Genomic DNA, 27,230 nt, shown 5'->3' on the forward strand with positions numbered 1-27,230 from the left:
AATAAGTTCACTAATTTAGGTGGTTTGCCTAGTACTTTTTATTCCAATTTCTTTCCAATAATATGTTCCAGTTTTCATATAGTTTTAGAAAACTTAAAATAATCTCTCTAACAATTCTGTTCATATTTCAAATTCTCAGTCTATTTCAGCAAAAGCCTATCATTTATTTAAAATGTTGCCTTGATTTTTAATTAGAATTAATTTCTCAATGCCCTTCCTCTTGAGCACAGTAAATAACTAGGTACTGCCACCTGTGTAATGAAAGTAAAAGTAAACATGCATGCTTAGTGCACTTCACTTCAGTAGAATGCACTGAGTTTCTTATGATTAACAGGAAATTGTGGCTTGTGAACATTGTCCAGTCTATTAAAATTTCTCAACAGTTCATCTCAAGCTTAAATTGTGCACCTATTGTTACTTCATGACAAGAAGGGTCAAGTTGTGCGTGACTACTTTAGCAAAACCATTTGGACACTCAACCACTGCCATGAGAGACAAAACACTGAAGAGTTGCCTTACAGTAGCCACACATTGTCAACATCTGTTGTTCACTACCTACGAGATAGTACTCTGAAGAGAATGCAACAAAACTGTTGCTGTCTTTTTGAAGGGAACTGGAAAGGCTGTGTTTCCCAACATAGTATGAAACCATCTTAACACTATCAATTTGGTCCCCAAGTATCCAATAAGAAGAACAGTAAAAATCCACCAGAACCACAGGGCATGAAGAAGATGGGCAAGGAAGCACCTGGAATGCAACCTAGCTCAGCGACATCAGGTTCTCCTCAGTGAAGAGTGTAGGATTTATCTAATGGCTGAATGGCACAGAAGGTTCTACAGGGAGCCATGAACCAATGAACACCTTAGGCATACAGTCAAACAGTTCAGCAAGGGCATGGTAAAGTCATGTTTTGGGCCAGTATCGCATACAGATGCTAGCTGTTTATCATTGCTATTGACTGTATTTAAGGGCTATGCAGTACTGTGGAAGGACCCTGCAACATATTATAAAGGCAAACAGTGAAGACTTCAGCAACAAATTCATCTTTCAATATTAGCATACAACTCCCACATCTACCACACCTTCCTCAAGAAGGTAGGAAGGAAACAAATGGAGTGTATGTGGTATCTGCTGACATGGATCCTGCTGAGGCTGGTTGAAGCTTGTAGTACGTTACTGCAGGAACCCTTCTCACACCCACACACTGGATGACCTCGGGATGGCCGCCATTAAAGATTGGGCAGGCTCTAACACCACCCTGCGGACAGCATTCTAAAGAGGATCTAAGCATGTTAAATGCACAAGAAAAAGCAACACTGTAGTGAATGTTACCCAGAAGCACATTTTTAATTCGCAACTGTTCACTTCTGAAGAGATTACCTTTATTTTGGTTGCTTGATTTTATTTTGCAGATTTTTTTAAAGTTTTCATAAGGCCTATTCCACCATTCTCTGTTCCCCTTGTATCTAAACCCAAATACATCCACTGATATGCAGGTGGTGTTGTTCTTTCTAAGCAGTTTATGTAACTGGTTTGACTGGTAGCATTCAAATTTGTATGTAGATCACATAAAATTACTTAAATGTTCCTTTAACTTTATCTCTTGCATTCCTTAACAGTTCAGCAGCTAATGGTCTATTGTGGTGGTGGTGGTGGTGGTGGTTGCTTCTGCTATTGCTACTGTATATATAAAGCAAAACACAAGTATGAGTAACTCTACATATTCATGTTTTGTTTCTCCTCTTTTACATTGTGCAGTAACACCAATACTCTCTATCAAAAAACCAAGTCTTAGACGAATTTACTCCATCACACTGACCTTTTCAATATCAAAAGAAATATTACCAACATGGTCATTCTAAAACCTACTAAATATTACCATCACAGTCATTCTACAACATACCAGAAATTAATGTTTCAGTAGGACCAGCATCACTTTTTCTTTATTTACTGCAAGACATACTACTCCCCCCCCCCCCCCCCCCCCCATGTTACAAGTATATAGCCTTATTTGGATTCTGTAAGTCATGATTTAATCTGTATTTCATGTTTCAAAACACCCTTAAGTTTAATAATTGAACTCAATATTGCTCATTACCAACGTATAAAAAAGCTAGGCACATATAACTTGGTTTCTGTGGCTCTGACAAGAAAATTGTTATTTCTTATCAACTGTATGTTAGTGTTTTCTAAATAAACTTTTCACTGTCAGGAATCTGACAAATAGTACAAATTTGTGAGCCTATTTTAAGTTTTGACAACTGCTTACAGAGAAAGTTCTCTGTAATTTTTTGTTTGTCATTCTAATTACTATACGTTCACTGATGCCTTCAATTTCCATCCCATGCCGTTTCTTGTAGTCTAGTACACTGCCTATGTTCAACTGGGCAAGCCTTCAGTTTTCATAAATATGTCTCTAACATGAGGTATTAATCAAATTGTTCTATTTACTCTTTAGTATACCAGCACACCATAAAACAATTTATTATTTCCCACCAAAAACCTATTTTGAGCCATCTGATATAAAATCTATCATGCTGGAGAACTTAAAATCAGATACTCTTACAATATATAGAACAATCACTTTCATTCTTTAAATTTGTTCTATATTGTCAGATTTTAGTAATTCTTGATGTAGCAAATTCATTACACTACTGTTTCTAGTTTTGCAGAAGTCTCATTAAATGGCCTGAAAAGTTTTGCTGCAGTTTCCTCCACTGCTAGATCCTGGATTCTGATTTCCATGAATCTGACAGATGAATCACCATCAACCATGTCACATGCCCTCACTTCATGACACACTGTGGAGAGGTTTGGTATTTAAACCAGGCCATGGGTGCAAAGTCTCGTGATCAGGAACTTTACGCCACCACTTCTCCTCCCTTTGCCGACCAAATACTGGCAATGAAAATTTTTTTTTCAACACGACTTGAACCACCTTACCCCGCCACCGCACAAGCATGCGCTGCTGACCTCTGCCATGCAGGCAGGTTTCCATTTTTCTTGTGGATTCATTTATGGCTTCCATAGTTAAGAAATCTGATTTTTTTAAATTAATTTGTTTCTCCTTGCACTTCAAATTGTCATCTCATTGGTCTTTAGTGAAATCCATTCACATTTAGAAGCAATTTTTCGGTGGATCTTTGTTGTATCACTGAAACTATGTGCTAGATTCACAATGTAACTGTGTATGGGAAGTAACATTATAGCTGTATGTGACTAATGATGAACAATGTAAGTAAACATCTTTAAATTGCACAAATAATTAAGCACTTACAAATATTAGTAGTAACAAATATTTAGACAGCATACAATACCCCTCACTGTTCTAAACCAATTATGGTATCTATGATATAACTGTACTCAAATGTTTCTTCCTCTGGATGAAAAACTACATGCAGCACCTCTCAGAGGTAATATTCAAAATACAAAAGTATGGAAATTTAAATTGGTATTTAATCTAAATGTATAGCTTGGACTTCAAATTGCAGTATAGACAGAAAACATCTTATGTCATATTTTCACTGACCTGTTCTACTTTGCACAGTTTGTCTACATAGCCTTGATAAGCTTTCATACAGTCTTCAGCCAAGTGAAGATGTGTTGAGTACTTGCTTAACTCTTTCTGGTATTGTGGCATCTTCTTTATCATCTGTGATAGGTCCCTCATTGACTGCTTATCACCCTGTGGCATTCGTTTGGAATCAATGAACTTCTTGAGATTCTTTGTAACATTCCTGAGTAGAAAAAGAAAAAAGAAATCTTCTGAAGAAAATACGCTGCAAGTCAGGAACAAGTTGAAACTACAGCCCACCATTTTCAATTACTTCTTAAGAAGAATTTTATTTAGCCCACACCCGGTTACATTTAAACACAGGTGTAATAAAAAATTGTTTTAATAGGATTTTCTGTTACATAAGCCTCCAGTAATTTGCAGACAAAAAAAAAAATCACAGAACAACAGTTACACTTTCTAGTGCAATAAACTACGATAATGTGAATTCAACAATTATGAGGGACAACATAAGAACGGCATTATTTACCATAAGCCGAAAGACTGAACAATTACGGAAGGGTATTTTATGCACAACAGGGCATATACAGGGAAGCTATGGAGTCAATCCACAAGAAGTGTCCAGTAATGGTTGCATTACCGTTTTTAAATATTTTAATTTTTTATATGTGATTACCCTACAATTGAAAAGTTCAAAATAGTTTTTAAAAAATTTTTACCTTTCATCTTTACTGAATGGCGGTCATTTTCATTTGTAAGCGCGCGATGATGTTTCAGTTTAGAGACGTTAGCAAAACTATGAATATCAGTGCAATGGGTTAAGTCACAACATTGCAATTGACATGATTGTTTTTAGAAAAGTGTCCTCTACAACATTGTCTATTACACAAAATACCCTAAATTCAAAAATAACCAGTCAAAATGACCTCCAAAGTTTGTTATCCAAATTTTCAAAAATCCACTTTTTAGGCCCAAAAATAACATACAACAAGTGATTTATGAGAGTATTTTTTTCCTATAGTTTGATATCATACACTACTAGCCTCATATAGAGCAAGAACACTTACAAATGTTTCCTTAATTTTTTATGAATTTTTGAAATTTGAAAATTTTAATTTTTTGTAAAGTTTGGGGTTAGTTATCTCACGTGGGACTCAATATAAAAACATGATTTTTGCACAGTTTTTACACCTATATGATGGCAAAGTACTGTAAAAATTTCAACAATGATATCTGACTGAACAGATATATGGATTTTTGAAAATGAGGAAATAATTCACATTACTCTACGACTGATCTTATGGTTGTTGTCTATTTAAATGGTTTGTTGTTTCAATGTAATAAAATTTAATTGTGACATATATTTAGTTAACACTATCATTAACACTATCACCCAATATTCATTTAGTTTATTTATTTTTAATAATGCAATATTAAACAATAGGAGCTTTCACTTCTGTTCTATGGTAATAGAATGCCCATTTATGTTTAGGTTTATTGTCAATAGGTACATTATTGCTGCGTGTGGCATTGTTGTAGTCGGTCTGTTCCCAAATCTCTGTTAGAGTGGATGTACATACTTCATCGAGAGTGTAGAATGTGTTATGTGCTTTGTTCTATGTGTAATTTGTAATTAATTTTGAGAGATTAACTGGAATGCAATAACATGGATTAACAGTGCTCTGTTGGACAGATAGCAAAGTGAAGTGTGTCACAAAACAGTTTACGGTTCAGTTTCAAAAAACTTGAAAATATCAATGACTTTGATGAAGTTAGACAAACTTTGTTTAAATTTTGAGTAAGTTCTTCTGTAACATCAGTGTGTGAGTATCACGAGAAGAAATATATTCTGAACTACAACCACATTTTTGAAAGAAAGTGCTGTGATCCACTTAAAGTTCATAAAAAGCCTATTACTAAAGGTTTGAGGGAAATAAAACTTGAAACTTTAACATTTGTCCTTGTTATGTGAGAGTGAAATAGCTTCCAAAGTGAAATGTAATGTGATTCCTGGAAATTCCTTGTGCCCAAATTGTTACTCAAAAATATTTGTTAAGAATCCAGAACCAGAATCGTGTAACCTTGTTAATGACATTTATATTCCTAATGAGGAAGCTGTTGGCACATTGGATTTTGCTTGTTCTAACTTAGACATATCTCCTGCTTCGAAAATAATAAAATTATGTAGCAGAAAAAGAAAAGCAGCTATTGAAAATAAGGTACAGCAAATTTCAGACAAAATTAGATAAGACTTGGAATCATATTTTAATAATACAGATACCAACATTATGTCTAAAGAAGAAGAAAACCTACCACCAGCATCATCTGACACTGAATATTTGAGCTTAACAGAGAAATCAAAAATTAAATGTTCAGTAACAACAACAACAACAACGACATCTAAAGAGGAAAAAGTTAAAATTTTACATTTGCTCCCTGACTCATGGTCAAGAGAAAAAAAATAGTTCATGAATTCGATTTCTCTCATTGTTTGATTAAACTAATCCAAAAATTAGTATAAGAGCAAGGCATTCTTCCAGTTTTAGGAAAGAAGAAACGATTAGGTACGAGTGAAGAAACAATTAAAAAGATCCAACAGTTTTTTGAAGATGATGAAAACATTAGAATGTGCCCAGGTTGCAAAGATAGCAAAAGAGTTGTTATAAATGAAGTTAAAATAACAAAGCAGAAACAAACTAGTGCTGTCAGATTTAAATGAACTTTATGTAGCTTTCAAAAAGTCTCATCCTGAAAGGAAAATTGGAAGGTCAAAATTCTGTGACCTCCACCCTAAGTGGTGTATTTTGGAGGTTTCTAAAATCCAAAGTAAGTTTTTGAACGACAAAAAAGCAAAAAATTCACGAAACCAAATGCCTAGTGCTAGCTGATTTTGTAGAAAATTTTACATTTGTAATTCAGGATGCAATACAAGGGTACCAGGCAACAGTGCATCAATTTATTCTCTTCTTTAAAAATGAGAAAGATGAAGCTTGCAATTCTGCAATTTGCATTCCAAGGGACTACTTGGAGCACAACACTTTGGCCGTACATGTGTTTCAAAAGTATGTAATAAATTACAGTAAAGAAAATTCTCCCAAGGTTAAGAAGCTGATATACTTTTCAGATGGAAGTGGTAGTCAGTATAAGAACAAAAAGAAATTTTCAAATCCGTACAACCACAAAGCAGACTTTGGGTTGGAGGCTAAATGACACTTTTTTGCATCTTGCCATGGTAAAAATGCATGTGATGGAGTAGGAGGTACAACAAAATGTGAAATAAAGCCACCCTACAAAGACCAACCACAGACCAAATTCTCACAGTACAGGACATGTATGGCTTTTGCAAGGATAATGTTAAAGGCATGACCTACTTTCTGATCAATAAAGAAGTGGTTCTGCATATGAAAACCAGATTTGAAAGCTGTATAGCAACAAAAGGAACAAGGCATTTTCACAAATTCCTTGGAATTGCAGAAAACTTAATTCGATGCTATATAACATCAGAAACCGAAATTTATGAGGATAATTGTGTCAGTAAAATTACATCTCTGTCTTTAACGTTGAATGACATAGTGGCATGTGTGTATGGTGGACAGTGGTGGCTTGCAGAGGTTGAAAGAATTAGTTTGGGAATCAATGATGTTCTTGCGCATTTTTAGCACCCTGCTGGCCCAAGATGATCATTCAATAAATCTTCTAGTGACAAAGTTTGGATACCAATGAAAAATGTTTTAAGGAAACTTTCAGTGCTTAAACTTACCACAGCAACTGGGAGGTTTTATTGTATATCACAGAAGCTGTCTGAAGAAATAAAGTGTTCTTAACATTCATCACCAGGTTTAAGAAGTCACATATCAAAGGATGTTAATTTAAAATATTTAAGTATGTCAAAATAATATAAATGTTAATTTCAGTGATGTTTCCACTTTTTGTATATAACTCAGTACCTTACTTCAATAACAATTGATTATATCCCGCCAATATCACACATGAATAGGCAACAGCCATAAGATCAGTTGTAGAGTAATGTGAATTATTTCCTCATTTTCAAAAATTCATATCTCTGTTCACAGTCAGATATCGATGTTTAAATTTTTACAGTACTTTGCTATCATATAGGTATATAAACTGTGCAAAAATCATTTTTATATTCAATCCCACCTGATATAACTAACCCTAAACTTTACAAAAAATGAGAATTTTCAAATTTCAAAAATTCATAAAAAATTAAGGAAACATTTGTATGTGTGCTTGCTGTATATGAGGCTAGTAGTGTACTATATCTAACTACAGGAAAAAAATAGACACTCAAATCACTCCTTGTTTGTTATTTTTGGGCCTAAATGGTTTAAATGGCTCTTAACCTAAGGACATCACACACATCCATGCCCGAGGCACAATTCGAACCTGTGACCGTAGCGGTCACGCGGTTGTGGACTGAAGCACCTAGAACCACTCGGCCATGCGGCCAACTTTTTGGGCCTAAAAAGTGGATCTTTGAAAATTTGATACCAAACTTTGGAGGTAATTTTGACTAGTTATTTTTGAATTTAGGATATTTTGTGTAATAGACAATGTTGTAGAGCACACTTTTCTAAAAACAATCATGTCAATTGCAATGTTGTAACTTAACCCAGTGCAGAGATATTCATATTTTTGCCAACGTCTCTAAACTGAATCATCATCGCACACTTACAAACAAAAATGGCCGCCATTATTCAGTAAAGGTAAAATTCTTTTAAAAAAACTTTTTGAACTTCTCAATTATAGGGTAATCACATATAAAAAATTAAAATATTTAAAAATGGTTAAATAACCAACTTAATTTTTATTGGACCACTTCATTTGACCCTATGGCATAAATAAATAAAAACAGTAAATACATCGATCAATGAACAACAACAAACTTGTGAATCCAATACTTTTCACACTGTCTCTAGAAATAGTATGTATCAAGATCTCCACAATCAGGATCATCATTATGGCTTTCAAAGGCTCACCTATATAATCTACACAGAAATACAGGGCACTTTTATACTGTGTCATGTATTAGAACACACAAAATATGAATAACCTACAGAGGCAAAAATTATTACAACAAAAAACAAATGACTGAGCCACTTGGCAATACTTTAAAAAACCTCAAATCTAAGAGATTCATGTGAAGTCTAGGCAATACATAAAAAGGTCGTACATATCGAACACTCACTGACAGCTAAAAATGGTTAAGCAACACATACAGTTAAATTCACAGCTACCCATGAAGTGCACTTCATTAAAATGGAGTCCACAGAAATGTGTACACCACAGGCAACAAACTTGTGGGTCACTCTAGTGGAGAACAGTACTCCTTGTCAGGGAACTGTCCTATAGAGTTGAATGCGACACCGTTCTGTCTCTAAGGGAAGGGAAAGGAGAAACAACAGCTTTTACTGTCTACGTCTTCTTGACCCTCACCTCTAGCCATGCTCCTTTACACTGATATGTGATCTCAATACCGAGTCAGTGGCTCACAGGAAAATGGCACATCTTGAATTCTCTCTCTACAGTAGTCCTTGGCCACTGCATCATCTCCATGTGATCCGGTAATCAGAAAAATACAACCTCGAGTCATTCCAATCCCGGGAGCGGAAAGACTTACCTTAGGGGGAAAAAAGGACGGGTATACACTCGCGCACACACACACATATCCATCCACACATATACAGACACAAGCAGTGTCTGTATATGTGTGGATGGATATGTGTGTGTGTGCGCGAGTGTATACCCGTCCTTTTTTCCCCCCTAAGGTAAGTCTTTCCGCTCCCGGGATTGGAATGACTCCTTACCCTCTCCCTTAAAACCCACATCCTTTCGTCTTTCCCTCTCCTTCCCTCTTTCCTGATGAGGTAACAGTTTGTTGCGAAAGCTTGAATTTTGTGTGTATGTTTGTGTGTCTGTCGACCTGCCAGCACTTTCATTTGGTAAGTCACATCATCTTTGTTTTTAGATATATTTTTCGTGCGTGGAATGTTTCCCTCTATTGCATTTTGTCCGTCTACTATATTACTTGTCTCTTTGTTGCAGATTAATTCACTTCCAGCCTGTGTTATTCTTATGGAGAATTGAATTTTATTTTTCAATATTTATTTAAAATTCAGATTAATATATCGTCCTTAATAAGTTCTTAAAAAATCCTATTCTGCAGCAACAAGGGACCTAGTATTACTAGGACCTTGTTGCAGAATCGCCCTTATCCCTTATTTTTATTATTAGGGTAGATTATTTTTACCTCAATAGATTAAAAACCTCAAAGTCCTGCTGAGACGCACAGCCGAAGGCCATCCTATAAAATGGCCTCACAGTAAGTGAGGTCTCCTTATCAGGGTGAATAAAATACTCATATAGATATATACTCATATACATATATAAACAAAGATGATGTGATTTACCGAACGAAAGCGCTGGCAGGTCGACAGACACACAAACAAACACAAACATACACACAAAATTCTAGCTTTCGCAACAAACGGTTGCTTCATCAGGAAAGAGTGAAGGAGAGGGAAAGACGAAAGGAAGTGGGTTTTAAGGGAGAGGGTAAGGAGTCATTCCAATCCCGGGAGCGGAAAGACTTACCTTAGGGGGAAAAAAGGACGGGTACACACACACACACACACACACACACACACACACCAAAGATGATGTTGAATGACAGGTGAGGTATGAGTGGCGGCAACTTGAAATTAGCGGAGATTGAGGCCTGGTGGGTAACGGGAAGAGAGGATATATTGAAGAGCAAGTTCCCATCTCCAGAGTTCGGATAGGTTGGTGTTGGTGGGAAGTATCCAGATAACCCGGATGGTGTAACACTGTGCCAAGATGTGCTGGCCGTGCACCAAGGCATGTTTAGCCACAGGGTGATCCTCATTACCAACAAACACCGTCTGCCTGTGTCCATTCATGCGAATGGACAGTTTGTTGCTGGTCATTCCCACATAGAATGCATCACAGTGTAGGCAGGTCAGCTGGTAAATCACGTGGGTGCTTTCACATGTGGCTCTGCCTTTGATCGTGTACACCTTCCGGGTTACAGGACTGGAGTAGGTGGTGGTGGGAGGGTGCATGGGACAGGTTTTACACCGGGGGCGGTTACAAGGATAGGAGCCAGAGGGTAGGGAAGGTGGTTTGGGCATTTCATAGGGATGAACTAGCAGGTTACCTGTTAGTTCGTAACCTGTTAGTTCATCCCTATGAAATCCCCAAACCTGCCTACACTGTGATGCATTCTATGTGGGAATGACCAGCAACAAACTGTCCATTCGCTTCGCATGAATGGACACACGCAGACAGTGTTTGTTGGTAATGAGGATCACCCTGTGGCTAAACATGCCTTGGTGCACGGCCAGCACATCTTGGCACAGTGTTACACCGTCCGGGTTATCTGGATACTTCCCACCAACACCAACCTATCCGAACTCCGGAGATGGGAACTTACTCTTCAATATATCCTCTCTTCCTGTTACCCACCAGGCCTCAATCTCCGCTAATTTCAAGTTGCCGCCACTCATACCTCACCTGTCATTCAACATCATCTTTGCCTCTGCACTTCCGCCTCGACTGACATCTCTGCCCAAACTCTTTGTCTTTCAATATGGCTGCTTGTGTCTGGATGTGTGTGTGTGTGTGTGTGTGTGTGTGTGTGTGTGTGTGTGTGTGTGTGTGTATACCCGTCCTTTTTTCCCCCTAAGGTAAGTCTTTCCGCTCCCGGGATTGGAATGACTCCTTACCCTCTCCCTTAAAACCAACTTCCTTTCGTCTTTCCCTCTCCTTCCCTCTTTCCTGATGAAGCAACCGTTTGTTGCGAAAGCTAGAATTTTGTGTGTATGTTTGTGTTTGTTTGTGTGTCTATCGACCTGCCAGCGCTTTCGTTCGGTAAGTCACATCATCTTTGTTTTTAGATATATTTTTCCCACGTGGAATGTTTCCCTCTAATATATATAGTGACATACTAACAATGGTATTTTACAGTTTATGATGGACACTTAACACTGTAGGCTTCTCTCTTCGTACTTCATTGTGGAATCACATCGTTCTTGATTGTTTCAAATGACGCGAGAAAATACATAAATGTGATAAGCGTGCGTGCTCTCTCTCTCTCTCTCTCTCTCTCTCTCTCTCTCTGTCTGTCTGTCTGTCTGTCTGTCTGTCTGTGTGTGTGTGTGTGTGTGTGTGTGTGTGTGTGTGTAAAGGCACATGCCATGTCTGAACAAGCATTTTACAGTTGAAAAATGGCACCACAACACTATCACATGAGAAAAAAACACGAAGACACAGGACGTATGGAACATACCACTTAGTCGTTTAGTTCCCTCAGCCATAACCAGCCATGGCTGAAAGTCTTACTCAATGGCTCCCCACACAATGACGCCATGAAAAGCACAGCTGCGCCTCTCCAAAACACTGCAAGAATGGGGCCTCTCCCACTGCCATATTCACCGACTGTCATCTGTGGTGGTGCAGAACCACTACTGAATCACGAATTGTTGAAACCAAATAAGTCAAAATTTTCAATTTTCGCTTTTTCACTGAATAGTACATTTAAGAGTATAGCCTGTCATTCGGTGTTGGTATGAAACATGTCATGCACATACAAATGGTAGAAAAGGTGGTTCACTTCACGCTGTATATTGTTGAAACCAAGTAAGTGCCTGACATATTTCATTTCAACAGATGCTGCTCTTTTCCAGAATGAAGTCACTTTCAGTTCTGAAAAATTCCAGTAATGTAGCAGTAATACATATGGCAGTATTCAGTTTTTTGTTTCTCCTGAAAAATGTAAAAAAAAAGACTTATTTGGTTTCAACAACTGATGATGATTCACTTAATCACTGAACAATGTGACTACATTCTTCAGCAGTCCATGCTTCTCAGTCATGACGACACTCAATATACAGGCGTTTGTTTTTGTTAATAGCAGCCTTTACATGGGGTAGTAATTCCCTAATGTGGCTGCTGCTAGTCTCCAACCAACTGCACAGGATGAAACAATGTTGCAGCGAGTCAATTACTTGTTTTCAGATGGCAGATGGAGGATTTACAATTTGTCTGGTGGTCAATATGGCAATCCTTCCTTGTGGTGAAGACACAGTTGACTGGAACTTAATGACGACTATGACTGCCCTCACATCTGCATGCAGTCCAACATCAGGTCAGTGTCACATCCAAATGCCTCACAAATAAGCATACTGCACGATCCCATCTGCCAGCCAAAGAGAGGCCCACAATGAGGCCCCATTCAAACTCTATTAGATACTGGCACTGCTGCCTCTCTGGAGTAAGTGGCATCTCTGTTCTTCCTACAGATCACTCAACATCTGACACTGTTCATGCAGCTTATACACACTATCAGGTCTGGTAAAAACACTGAACACTAACGCACTACTGAACTTAGTTGGCCATTCTACCTATACCAATGAATAATCTTTTACACACTCACCGATGATGTGTACATGTACAGAGTTAAATTAATATCTGACCATGTCTTCTGAGAGCTTCACTATATTTTGGCAGGCAGTGTATTTCCACTGCAGGCAACTTATGCCATTCACAGTTCCTTTTAAGATTGTCTTTTGTTTAACATTTTATATCTCATATGATGCAATCATCAAAGATATGACTAAAATACATTATTCACTGGGGAGAAAAAATTCTGAAGTTATAACCACTTCCACATGGAACACTGGCAGTTGTGGCTGGTCATCTAGTCCAGTCTTGCTCACTTTCCTTGGAATTATGTACACAACCACTTACTACAGATTGCAACCGAAGGTCTAGTCTGTTGTCTAAATAGAGAAAGAATATTGGTGTAAGTACTCTGAAGACACAAAGGGAAATGAAGTTGTCAACACTGCTTCCACTACTAAACACAGAAATAAAAGACTCACTACACAGATAACCAAAATACATGTACATGAATTATCACTTGTACTTAAGCCTGGAAAGTATGAATCACCTCTATCTCCTATTGGTGATCTTTAATGTCCACACAAAATATTCAAGGTCTGACAGTCTTCACAGTACCGTTTCTACTTTTGTACACAACTATGTGTTAACTACTGAAGCTACTTTGTAGCTCACTAAATCTCCACTGAAGTGATATACCCAGTAAGTGCAGCCCTCTGGTAGCAGAAAAAGGAACAGTCTGCACATTAAAAGACAAAGTAACTGCTGCACTAAGGTTGTAGGTACACTTATCTATAAGGGATATGGATGCCTTCAGCAACACCTGGTTGCACGTGCCCATATGGCATATAGTCACTGTGCTGTAAGTGTTATGAGACATCATTCTTTGAGCACAATCACCTGAATACCTTTCGGTTGCATGGATGTGAAATTGTCCATAGACCACACAAATTACTGCATGTTTCTGAGTAATACATCACATTAAAATCTAGTGAAATGAAGATTATACATCAGACGGATCCCTGCATTATATGGAAATCCTAGTTGTAATATTAACGTGTAACACGTGCTCCATAGGTTGCTTACTAAGAACTGTTTTGCATCAACAACCATCCACTGCAGTGATACATAGCAAACTTTTTTCAGGGCTTTTTTTTGTAGAGGTTTGTACTATACTTCTCATCCAGGTTATGCCAACTTCCTTGTTGCACACAATGTTCAACTGCTGAACCATATGATGGCCACTAAGGCATGCCCAAGGACTAGTGGTGTGAGGCAGCATTCCCAGAACCCAGCACAGGAACCCCAGATTCACAAAACCCATATCCAATGTATAATGTGATAGTTCACTGAAGAGTGCAATATCTGGCACAAGCTTGTCAAATGAAAGAGACAAAGGAGGCAGTGTAAACACAAATTTGCACTTTATTTTCAGATTTTAGGAAACAAAAACTATAACTTACTGTGAAACAACAGCAATGTGTTGATGTCTGAGCCCAACCCACAATTCATCATTTTCATCCAGCAGCACCTCTTTTTCTGGTGCCCCTGCTGTTGCTTCATACCTAGACCACAGAAATCAAAGATTCAGTACGGAGGAGTATATATTTACAGAGATAACTTAAAATATGTTACATTTGTGAATTTGTATCAAATTCAAAGAGACAATAATACACTCAGGAAGAAGGGGGCAGAGGCTGTGAATACAGCTGTATGACAAAATAACTTACTTATAGACATCATTTTCTATTGGTAGTAAATCATATGCCATTGCTTGCAGTGTTAGTTCATGAAGTAATGGTGAGACACAGTCGAATCCTCTATCCAAAATCAAAAGCTGGGAACGAGCTTTTTCTGGTCCTTCACCCATTGTAGGTTCATCTGCCTTATATGCATCTAATTTCTGTTGAACTAGTTGGGCTAATTCAACATTCTTGTCAAAATCACTGGAAAAAAGATAATCATTAAAATGAAATTTCTAAAAACAGAACATCTATCTTATTAGACAGGAGCAAGTTAAAAATGGAAATCAAACTTCTGTGAACCTATCTACAAACAATGCCGAACAAATTTAAGACTAGGCTGGAACATAAGGAACTTATGGTCACTTCAGATAACATTAGAAGATAATTTACGTGAGCCAACAGTTTATTTCAACTGAAATTTTCACCATAATGATATTACAATCATTTTGTAAAATACATAAATGTGTGCACTGCAACAGTACAATCAGTAATTAACAGATACATTGTAGGGGAACATCATGAGAAAAATAACTAAACAATAGCAGAAGAAGAAAGGCAGCAAGCTGACCACAGGACTACAAATTTATGAGCTCACTGCTCTGCAATGCGCTAAATTTTGAAAGATATATCACACTTTGCTTTCCTATAAAATGGAAGGATAGTATGTGCTTAAATTAATGGTTATCCCCTCATTAAAATTTGTAAGTTACACTCCTAAAATGCCTCACACAATAACTAATACAGTAATCATTATTTGTGGCAGGGGAAGGTTCTCCAAACTAGAGTATGATGGCATTGCTTTATCAGGGTATATACGCAGACAAGGAACAAGAATTCCCAGATCTCCCAGTTAAAAATACATTTTCTCACAGGTGAAAATACAATTTTTCCGTGTTAAGTGACTGTATTCTTTCCGTCGGAACTGTAAAACTTATCAATCCTTTGAATGGATATGGTTTCATACAGCAGTGCAGAATTTAACGGCGCTTTAGAAAATGAAACTCGAAGGGAGGGGGAGGGGGGTGGAGGGGGTGGGGGGTAAAACACGTTTTGGAAAGATCTTTGATGTGCAGCAACATGTACACTGCGTATTTTCGTATTACGAAAGTATAAATCCAATTCTATCAACAGGAAAAGTCAATGGTTTAAGTTAATATACATTTCACATATAATATTTCTTTCTCAGATTAATAAGCTACAAGAGAAGCTAAGCTTCTGTCCCGTTTTATCTGCAGGAAAGTTCGTTTCTAGATGCAACGAGGATTCCCTGGCAGAGACATAACGTACTCTGTCCACGCATTCAAAAATCAACTTCAAATTCATTCAGAAATCAACTTAGAATGTGTTCAAAAATTTCCAAAAACAGCAAGGGTGCATTTCAAAATCATATGAATAATCGACAGATCGACATGCGCTGGATGCTAGGTTCTTTGTGAAACAAGGTTTTTTCCTCAAGAATATGAATTTGCCCCCAACCCCCGAAATTGCCGCCTGGCTCCGATACCCTGGTTGAGACCAACACTGACTGTGGAAACTTTATTATTGATAACTGAGCCATGCGTGGCTCGTGTTCCTGCCATCATGTTTTTACACCCTGGTTTTAACGTACTTCCACCTCACTACATTAATTTAAATTACTACTGTCACTGAGTTGCTGCTCAGCCTGACCATGACCGGTGCTAGCAGCACGTATCGATATATCCCCTCTCGTAGTACTGTTGCTTGACTGCTATTACTTCCTGCTCGTTGACTGTCATTGGGGAGTTCGGGTTGCAAGTTTGGGTCTGCCAGTCAGTTGGAACATGTTTGGAACGCAGTCCGGGCCTGCCAGTCGAGGAGTTGCAATGTGGCACTAGTGCAGTAGGCTTGGAGCAGCAGTGAGGTCTGCGTCAATATGGCTCACCCGACCATTGCTGCCACACATCATTTGAGCCATGAAATGGTCTTGGTGGATCGTCGGTCAGTCGTCCAACCTGAAGACCCATTTTGGCTCACTGATCATTCATGAGTCGTCGTCGTCGTCCTCTCTCTCTCTCTCTCTCTCTCTCTCTCTCTCTCTCTCTCTCTCTGTCTTCCTGTGTATTTAGTTACTGCTGGATATCGTTCAGGTCTTCGTGCGAGTGTGTGTCAGGTTGTGTGTGTGTAGTTTACGTTATTTCCACTGACGACTGCCCTTATGAGGGTAGTCGGTCGGTTGCTACGGACCAGGGAAGTTATCTCCACATGGTGCAGTCGGCTGGGTCCACTGGTGGTCCCTGTGCAGTGTCAGAGCGTGTGTGGAGCTGTCCAATCGCTACGAGCTTCATGGTTCGCCAACCCAGGACGTCAAAGTTGACTAGTGGTTTCAACTACCCACACCACGTCCATTCATGTTATGGTAGTTCGTTTTGGTGGTTTGCTGTTGGGGAGGTTTTCTTGTGAGCAACACCAAGTGTTTCTATTGCTGAAATTTAGCTGCCATGCGGTGGAATTAACTGTTTTGGTTGACTACAATTCGAGTGCACCAGCAGAATTTTCTGCCTTGTTGCCGTTAGTGTTCTGGTTACCTGCCCTGGGCACTGACGTCAATTCAGGCAGTATTCTTTTGAGTGAAGTTAACTATATTACCGTATTACAAATTCAAGTGTACCAGCGGAATTTTCTACCTTGTGGCCATTAGTGTTCCGGTTACCTGCCCTGGCCACTAACGTAATTTCAGGCAGTGTCATTTCCTCACCTGTTGTTGCTGTCCAACATGGTGTGCAATTTTGACAGCTAATACATACTTCATTGTGGATTATCATGTTTATATCCTTTTGTGTTTGAGTTTTCATCTACTGATTGATGGGAAGCAAGTCATCATGTCGGTCGGTCCGTGGCTGTCCCCCGGTCGGGCTCCGATGGATCAAGTGCAGTTGGGCTCACCACCTCTCTCACGTAAGTTAGCAAGGGCAGAACGAACTCCCTGGAAACGAACTCCCTGGAGGCTTCTAAGTGCCATTGTCTTTAATGTCTTTCTCACCGGTGTTTAATTATCTGTTTTCAGCTACTTAAAATTTAAGGCTTATGGATATATTTCCTTTTTTTTTAAATTTTGCAGAATTAATGGTGGGCTTTTAGCCTTGCAACTTTATTCTTAAAATTTTCTTTCAAGCTTAAATATTGCAGCCTTCTGCCTTTAAAGATTATGGTAATATATTTTAAAATTTTGAAATTTAATTGTGGCCTTCAGTCATTTGTATTGCACCTTGCATATGTTTGTTCTATCTGCTTTGCCTTGAGGTTTTCCACCTAGCTGTGATAAAGGTTTTTTTTTTTAATTATTTTATTTGCTTTTTTAATTGGTTTTTTTATCTTGCTGATTTTTAAGATTTCTTGTTTGGAGGCCTTCAGTCATGAAAGAGTTGCACTTGGTAAAGGTTCGGCTATGTGCCACTTTGGTTGTAAATGTGTTATTAAATTACAAGAAATTACAATTAAAAGGTGAAACTGAAACCAACCTTATTTGGCCCTTTCAACAATCCTAATTACCTGTTCTGACCAGCAGGTGTTTCAATAATGATTATAATACACTGCCAGATAAAAAAAATAATACCCTTTTATATGTTTCCAATCCACTCAAGACTTGTTGCAGCAGTGCATATGGAGTACAGGAAATGATTAAATTTACAGATCAATAGCACACGCGGTTCTGAGGTACCAGGTATTAATGCATTCTGAAGTACTAGTATTAGTATATGGTGCCGCCTCCACAGGCAGCAATACAAGCACTGGCAGCCATCCAGTCAATCGTACAGATGGCAAATACTGTCCTGGGAGATTTATGCCACACCTGCTCAACCTATTCATGTAGTTCTGTAAGAGTAGTTAGTTGATGAGTCACACAAGCCACTTCTCATCCCATTATACCCCACACACGCTCAATTGGAGACAAGTCCAAAGACTGTGCTGCAAACACTATCCTGTTGGTACAATGCATCACATTCCTGTTGCAAGAATTACAAAAGAACAGGTTTAACAACCTTTTGCACATAGAAAGTTTTAGCTTCTGGCACCACAGACCATAAGCCCAGGAATGGGGGCAGTGTGTCAAACAAATGCACTCTATGGCTACAACACTCAGCAGGTCTACATCTTATGGGCACATGACCATCACTTGCATGCAGGCAGAATCTACTTTCACTGCTCAAGATCATGGCATATTATTCCATCTTCCAAGTGATCCTCTGACAGCACCACTTTAGTCATGCATATTGATTCTATAGCGTGAGTGGAAGACAGATTAGATATGTGCATGCTCTTAGACTCACTGCTAATAACTGGTTCACAACAGTTCGTCTTGACACATCTCAGCTCCCAAGCCCTCTTATCTTTGCTGTAGTAGCTGTATAATCTGCTTCTGCTGCCATTACAATACGACAATCCTAGCAGGTGTGTGTGAAGTGTGGACATCCAGAGTCTCAGCTACAGGTGTGAGAATGTTCAGGTGACCAATGATACCAGCATCATTGCACAACTAACGAAGCAAATCCAACTTGTATTGTAATTCTCCAGAAGTATCATGTCACCATTTGGAAGGCCACAATTTCACCCCTTTCAATCTTGCTCAGTTGGCTGCACAAAGTAAGAGTGTCTCTCTGTGACACAGTTGCCTGTTTGCCTCGCAGGTTCGCACCATAACAAGCCTTCTGGCTGCCAACATTCCCTATTAAAGGGTAGACACAAATGGCAATCTGGTAGCTATGCCACTACACTATCTGTTGGCAGATGACAGTGATACCATTATCAGTACATCTATCCCCCAGGTGGCACACACCATCATCAGATCAAAACTGATGTCTTTACAAGAGTATTTCTTTTTCTCCACCACACTCCAGCAGTGTATGTTGATCTGTGCACACAACAGCAAGGCCTTCAGTAACCTTGGCTGTAGAAGCCCAAGTATTTGTGGAAGAGAGAATTACTTATAGTTCCCCAAGCCTCATGACTATCACACTTCAAAATACTAAGTACTCTGAAATCTTTATCCTCAGTTATAGCAGCTGAGTAAGTTAGTCATCAAAAGCTAAGCCCAGTAAAAACACAGTTACTTTAAAATGTTGCCATAAACCTGCAACAGGCATGTGTTTGCTGCAAGGATAAAAAAAAATTGAGAAGAAGTGTGTGATTAAAGGCCACTGAAGCAAACCATTTACAGTCGATACAGCGAATTAATAGCCAAAAAAACATTGTACTTTAAGCACTATTCTGAGAAGAAACTTCTATTTAAAAGGATCCAACAATGCATCTGTCCTCAGACATAAATGAAGAGAGAGATATATATTAAACTCTAAACAATTTAAAGCACTATGTTCACTGTAGTACACCATTAAGAAGGTGCCCATCACTGCAGTAGTGTGAGGACAGGAAGGACTGTATAAAGATGCAAATGCAGCTCTAAGCCAGATTCATACAGCTGTAAGTATATTGTGTCAAAATACAACAGGCCTCTGGAGTGAAATTGAGATAAATAACTTACTAAGAACACATATTTTACAGTCAACTTCATCGGGGTTAGATTACTAATGGTGTAGTGATACCTTCTGAGCTGACACGGAAAGTGACAGTTCATACGGATTCTTAGGGAGGACACACACCGACATAGTGAGCCAACCTTGACATGTGGTGTAGCAGATAGATAACAAGACAATGGTCTGACATGCACGTAACTCGACGCCAATGGAAGTGATGCGCTGTTAGTAATGTAACACTGTCTGTCTCCAATGACAAAGGAGTTTTGACTTTAGTCAATAGAAGTCTAACAGACATTGATGGGTACCTTCTTAATGGTGTACTACAGTGAACATAGTGCTTAAAATTGTTTAAAGTTTAATATATATCTCTCTTTTCATTTATGTCTGACGACATATCATTCTAAGAACTGTGGCTGAATTGTCAAACACCTTCCTGGAACACCTGCAACCTGAATATTTACCAACACCAACTCAAGAAATCTGGAAGAAAATGGCTGGTCATTACTGAGAACTGTGGAACCTTCTGAACCTTATCAATAGGTTAGACAGAAAGCACATCAGAGTTAGGGCTCCTGCTACACATGGATCAACATTTAATAATGGCAGAAGATTTCCTTCCACAGTCTTGTTAGCTGTTGATCTTTATGTTTGGGAGTATGGTCAAAACAGTGATGGAATAGTACAAAAAGCGAATTCTTTAGGTAGAACACTGTTTGGGGGGGGGGGGGGGGGGGGGGTGACACCCTGCTTCCAGAACCTACACCTTTGTTGCAAGAAGACTGAAAATCTCATTATTTTGCCATGGGTAAAGCTTTTGCTCTCACAAAACACACAATGAGATTTACAAATAGACAACTGTCTAATGAAAGGTGCATATTTAATCATACATTACTTCAGGAAAGCAGCTCTTCACAATTCAAGTTCTGGATGTTGTGTACTTCAATAAACTGTGACGTGAACAAAACTGACATGACAGTTCAAGCTCTCTCTCTCTCTCTCTCTCTCTCTCTCTCTCTCTCTCTCTCTCTCTTTCTCTGTCTGTCTGTCTGTCTGTCTCTGTGTGTGTGTGTGTGTGTGTGTGTGTGTGTGTGTGTGTGTGTGTGTGTGTGTGTGTGTGTGTGTGTGTGTGTGGGGGGGGGGGGGGGTGCACCACCCTGTTGGGACTCAGAGAAAAACTAGAGAACTAACAGACATACAAATGCCATGGAGCTGAGAAATCACATCTGTAGTTTACTTCTTAGTCCAAGTAGAGCATTGTCTTTGCAAAATGATGTATGTATGCAGCTATGTACCCAAAAAATCTAATTTGCATTATATTCAGCAAATCAGTTGACAGATTTTCAGACTTCTACAGAAAACCCTATTACATATTTCCATTTAGCTCTTTATATTCTTCCTCTTCTAAAAATAAATTAATTTAAATTACTGAACTTTTCTCTGATCTAGCACTTGTAATCCTTTCCCAATCTATCTTGAGCATTTCTGTTGCTTCCACCATGCTACTGTAATCATAAATACATAGGCATTTCTCCAGAAGACCATGAAAATGAATACTGAACTCAGGACCATCTTTTGTTTTCTGAGTGCAGAAACATTTGCAAACAGTCACTGGCACAGACATGGTGTACTGCAAACGTTGCGCACACCAGTCACCTGACAACAACGTTACATGGCACAAAACTCAGTTTCATTGCATCAGTCTGGTGGCCACTGCTCTACTGGACTGTGCATGTTCCATCAACGGCTGCTACCCTTGTAACATGCCAAATCACTGCCACGTCACTTCAATGGGCACCCTACCGTAGACCCAGGTAATGTTGCAGTTTAGCAGCCACCCCAATCTCTCTCCTATTTACCACATGAAATCAACACTGACAGCTGCTCAGAAAAGTGGCCCTTCTCATATAAGGTATTTAAAATACCACTGCTACACAATTAGCAACACTGTAATGTCATCCACATGAAACTGATAAGATGAATAGTTTATTACCTTCATTCCTGGGAGGCACCACTGGATGCAACAACAGATCCTACATGACAAAGTGATAGGCCATGAGCAAACAGTGCCTAAACCAGCTCCCTTATGGAGAAAGTAAAACTGTATGCTTTTAACTGACGGTCACGCAGAAGTCACAACTGCCCCTCTCAGCAAGTCACTGGAAAATTGGATCATCAAAGATGATGGCAATAACACTTGTGAAATTTTTTAATGATTGGGGTATGTCGATATGACTGGTCTGGAGCCATCCATTCAAATTACTGCAGAAACTATGTGGACTTACAACTCCCTGAAATACTACAAATGTTATGGAACTATCCTCTTACTGAAATGGTTTATGACATTAAAGAAATTTCACCTCCACATTCACTTGTACTCTTGATACTTTTGTAGCATTACATCATAGTTAGTCCAAAACACAGTGATGTTCCCTGTAGCTGTCTGTCATTTGAATTTACATACAGCCGTCCACCTGATTAGAGAGCAGCAGTCTTCACTCCACTACAGAACATGTTGCATTCAGAGCTGAGCTGAAGACTGCAGGATGGGTGTGTCAGTGGTATGGCTGATTATCTTGGTAATACAATCTGCCTATTTCAGGATAGTGTTATCATTGTTTAACACTGTTGGCTATGCAATATTATTTTTTCTTGGGAAGCTTTTATTTTTGCAGAATTCTTGGAGATTGCTTGATCTGGCAAATGTGATCCAGATCATAGGACTATAAGTCACTGGTCACTTCCCACAGAACAATGTAAGAGCAGGAGAGAGTAATGAAACATTGCTAGCACATAGCATTGTACAAGTGTGTTCATTTTCCTATGTTCAAATGGCATAAACAACTCTTACAGCAAGAGACTACAAACAGCTCAAGCTCTGGGACAAGTTCAAGTGCTAATACTGTGTCTCCCTGGTGCCACAGTTAATGCACAGTGGTAAGAGGACACTTAGGAAAAACTGATTGCATACCATTAAGTCCAAATGCCCAGGAATGTTGATGGATGCCATCATTCTGTTGCAGGATAATGCCCACCTACATGTTCCCAAAATTGTTTTAAACACACTGCAGATATTTTGCTGCAGAGCCCTTGTACATCCTCCATACAATCCCAGTCTCTTCTCATGTGGCTTCTGTATTTTTGGTGCCCTGAAGAAAAACATCCATGGCCATCGATTTTCTTCCGAAAAAGTGCATATGTGGGTATAATCATGGATTCATAGACAGCCACAATTATTTTTCCATGAAGGCATTGCCCGTCTTGTCTCACAGTGGGGTAAATGTATTAACAGTTATGGTGATTACTTCTGAAAGAATGAGGTTTGTCAATTGTACTTTAACTCTGACAGAGATGGCAAAGGATTTGGAGTAATAGACGAACTGAATGGACAATGCTCTGAAAAGATGAGCAAAAACCTACGCAAAACAAAGGTAATGGAACATATTCACATCAAATCAGGCAATGGTGAGGAACTGAAGAAGATATGATATTCTATGAATAACTGACAAGTTTTTTGTTATTTAGGCAAAAAATAACATCATCACTGAATTAGGCAGAATATAAAATGCAGACTGGCAACGGCAAAAAAGTGTTTATGAAAAAGAGGAATTTGTTAACATCGAATATAAAGCGTTAGAAATTCTTTCCTGAAGGTATTTGTCAAGAGAGTAGCCTTGTACAGAAGGGAAATGTGCATGCTAAACAGTTCAGACAAGAAGGTAATAGGTTTTGAAATGTAGTTCCACAGAAAAATACTTAGAATCACATGGGTAGGTCAGATAATTAATGAAGGTGACACTGAATTGTATTGGGAGAACATTTATGGCACAACTTTACTAAAAGGAGGGACTGGTTGACAGGACATATCCTGAGGCACTAACGAATAGTTAATTTTGTAATGGAGGCGAGGGGGAATGAGATTTGCAGAGAGGCAAAAGCAAGCAGGTTCAAATGGATGTAAGCTGGAGTAATTATGCAATGATGAAGAGGTTTGAACTGGACATTAGAGTGGAGAACTGCATCAAAGCAGTCTTCAGACCAATGACCATGTCATTTATTTTATATTTTATCAGTTCCTTTTCTGTGTTTGTTGTTGAAACAAACCTATAACATATTCTGACCATAATCTATCGACTCATTCTAAATCCTGCTAATCCTGCTATAAGCAACTTGCTATACCAGCAAGGGAGGCACTTTGTGGGGATTCATGCAGTATCAATTGAGCTAGGTATTTGTGACAGAAGGAAGTTTATGGGTTAATGTCTCTTCAACATGTACGTCATAAAAAATTTAGCACAAGCTCTGACTGGATAACGATAGGGAAATGAACCTACTCATTGTCCAGTTTGAAGGCATCAATCATTATTTTCTGGAATTAATTGAAGAAAACCAAAGAAAATCTTCATACCAATTGCAAAAAGAGAACTTCAATTTCATTCTTCACTGACACAACCAGAGTGTTAATTAGTGTGCAACTCTCTTGGTTTGTTGTTCTGAGAATTACATACATCAGCACAATAAGGTGTCTTAGAGTAGGATTAGAATTTATTGTCCAGATAACACTAAAGTAATCACAGAAGGAGCACCAACTCAAAGAGGACAAGGATGGATATAGAAATTGGCTGTGTTCTCTTCAAAGTAAGCACGCCCACTTTTACTGACTGATTTAAGGCAACCAAAGAAAACAAATCTGGATGGTCATCAGAGTTTGGCCCTTTCTCCTTTCGAAAGAATCCAGATCATTCTTACTATTTAAAATATTCCTATTCACACACACAACAGGTCTACTTTGAGACCTAACATTACCGGCACCATAGGGTGTTGATGTAGTTTCTCATTAGTAAGCAGTCATGTGTGTATCAAAGTACACTGTATCACATCAAGACATAATGCAACAAATTAAGTAGCAATGGAAATGAGTTATTTCCCCAAACCTTCCTTTAATTCAGCATTATGTATCATATGATCAAAGCAATAATTATGAATCTAATGTATCTCTCTACTGACAGGAAAAAAAAACTGTCCACAAAATCTAAGTACAGCTAGTTCAATATAGGTGAAATAGTCACACTAAAAAGCTTTCCTTTTTTCACATGAAGGAAACACCTTCCACTAAATTTTTCCTTGACTCATTTTTTCAAGATGCCATGACCATTTTTGATGAGAGAGAATACAGCTACCAGCCACTATTTGGTCCTTTAAATTTATTTTAATTGGTTTTATATGAAATTAAATTTACTTATATACCTAAATAGTTACTTTCTACAACCACACATCACATGGCACCTCTACTGTCCATACTTTATGATCCTCTGACATGTTAGAAGAAGCTACATTAAAATAAGTGCCCTTGTCTAGTAAAAACATTAACCACTGCAATAAAAGAGAGTAAGGAAAGGAGATACAAAGAGAAGAAACATGGAATGGTCAAAGGTGGGATCAACGAGAATTATGTATTAACTAAACAGCTGTCATTTTTGGTTTCTTATCTTTAATAATGCTGATGTTTTGTGATAGATTGATGGTCTATTAAAAAAGGAGAATTTCAATTTTATTACTCAGTCTGTGGGATAGAACATTGTGGGAGTTTTCAAACTATGTGTTGCAGCTCGCAACGGTTACATAAAGATGATTTTCTTGATTTGCTTTGTGGGTAAAGGAATAATGTCTGTGCTACTCATGATTTGTATTTCTCCATCAGCATAGATGACTTTACAGATATAAGCACAAAAAGTCATTTATGAATGAAACTAGTAAACTCCCGATTCTTTAAAGATTTGTACTCCCATGTATAAAACAATTTCAAACACCTGATTACTTTACAAATGAGTTAATGTGTTAAATATATGATTTTCAGCATGTAAGCATGACACAGTTTACAGAAGGTTTGAAATTATGTTCAAAGATAGATAGTAGTCTCATTATGAAACACTGGATGAATACAGTGTCAGTACTTTGCACTCCATTATAAGCAAACGCTAGTTTTTCATCTATCTCAATGTTTATGACATATCTCCTGAACTGTGTGTCTAACAATGATTTAATTTTGCAGCCACATTCAGTAATATATGTGCATACTACTGTCTGTAAACTGCATTGCGAACAAAGTCAGTGGTAAACAAGTAATAAATTAAAATGTCATGCATGATGCTGAAGTTTGATTGCATGAACAGCAAAAATGTAGTATGCGATGAACTTTTTTCCATTTCATCAATTTGTGAGGGGGTTCCAGTGAGAAAATGTTTTGTAAGGGTTTGAAATTATGTTTAAAGTATATTGGAGGTACCTAAGTGCTCTCAGTCTCAAATAGTGGATGAAAGAAGTCTGGGTATTAGAGCCCAGTCAGTTATCAGCCTAAAGACAAACACACAGTTTCTAACTTTCATACTTGCCTTATTGTGTTAATAGTTCAAGGTATAATTATACCTCTTAATGAGTAGATTAGGACAGTGTTTTATATTTGGTCAATAATTGTGTGAAGTACTAAAAAATCAAATATTTGTTGCCCCTTGAAACTGTAAGGTACTGATAACTGGTACTGTGCCCCAGGTTCAGGTATAGTCATTTAGTAATATAGATAAACGGCAAGAACAGGGAAAGAAGTTGGATAGGCTGACTTAGCATATAGAGAAGTGACAACCACCTTCTGTTAAATTAAAAGCAAGGGCAGTAACAATATGAGTGAAATGGGTATTCCACTGTTAAATGCAGAGCAGAGAGCACATAAGGGGAAAGGGTGCATTGAAGGCTGCTACGAGGGGGAGGAATTGGTTGATGATGTGACAGAAGAAGAAACTGGACTTGATATGGAAGACATAGGGGATCCAATATTACAGTCAGAATTTGAAAGAGCTCTGGAAACTTGAGATCAAACAAGGTGCAGAGCATAGATAACATTCCATCAGAATTTCTTATATTGTTGGGGGAAGTGGCAACCAAACAACTATTGAAGTTGGTGTGCAGAATCTATGAGACTGGTGATGTACCACCAAACTTTCAGAAAAATGTCATCCACATAATTCCGAAGGTAGCAAAGGCAG

The 27,230-nt window shown here is 38.3% G+C and overlaps 1 protein-coding gene across 1 annotated transcript in view; it reads right to left on the reverse strand.

The window, feature by feature from the left end:
- Positions 1-27,230, reverse strand: part of LOC124721315 (protein ROP) — a 103,144-nt gene that overhangs the window by 17,276 nt on the left and 58,638 nt on the right. The window contains 3 exon segments of the mRNA XM_047246227.1: positions 3,531-3,738; positions 14,420-14,521; positions 14,687-14,902. Coding sequence (XP_047102183.1) covers positions 3,531-3,738; positions 14,420-14,521; positions 14,687-14,902 — 526 coding nt within the window.

The sequence above is a fragment of the Schistocerca piceifrons genome, chromosome X (assembly GCF_021461385.2).
Source record: "Schistocerca piceifrons isolate TAMUIC-IGC-003096 chromosome X, iqSchPice1.1, whole genome shotgun sequence".
In the NCBI taxonomy this organism is placed as follows: domain Eukaryota; kingdom Metazoa; phylum Arthropoda; class Insecta; order Orthoptera; family Acrididae; genus Schistocerca; species Schistocerca piceifrons.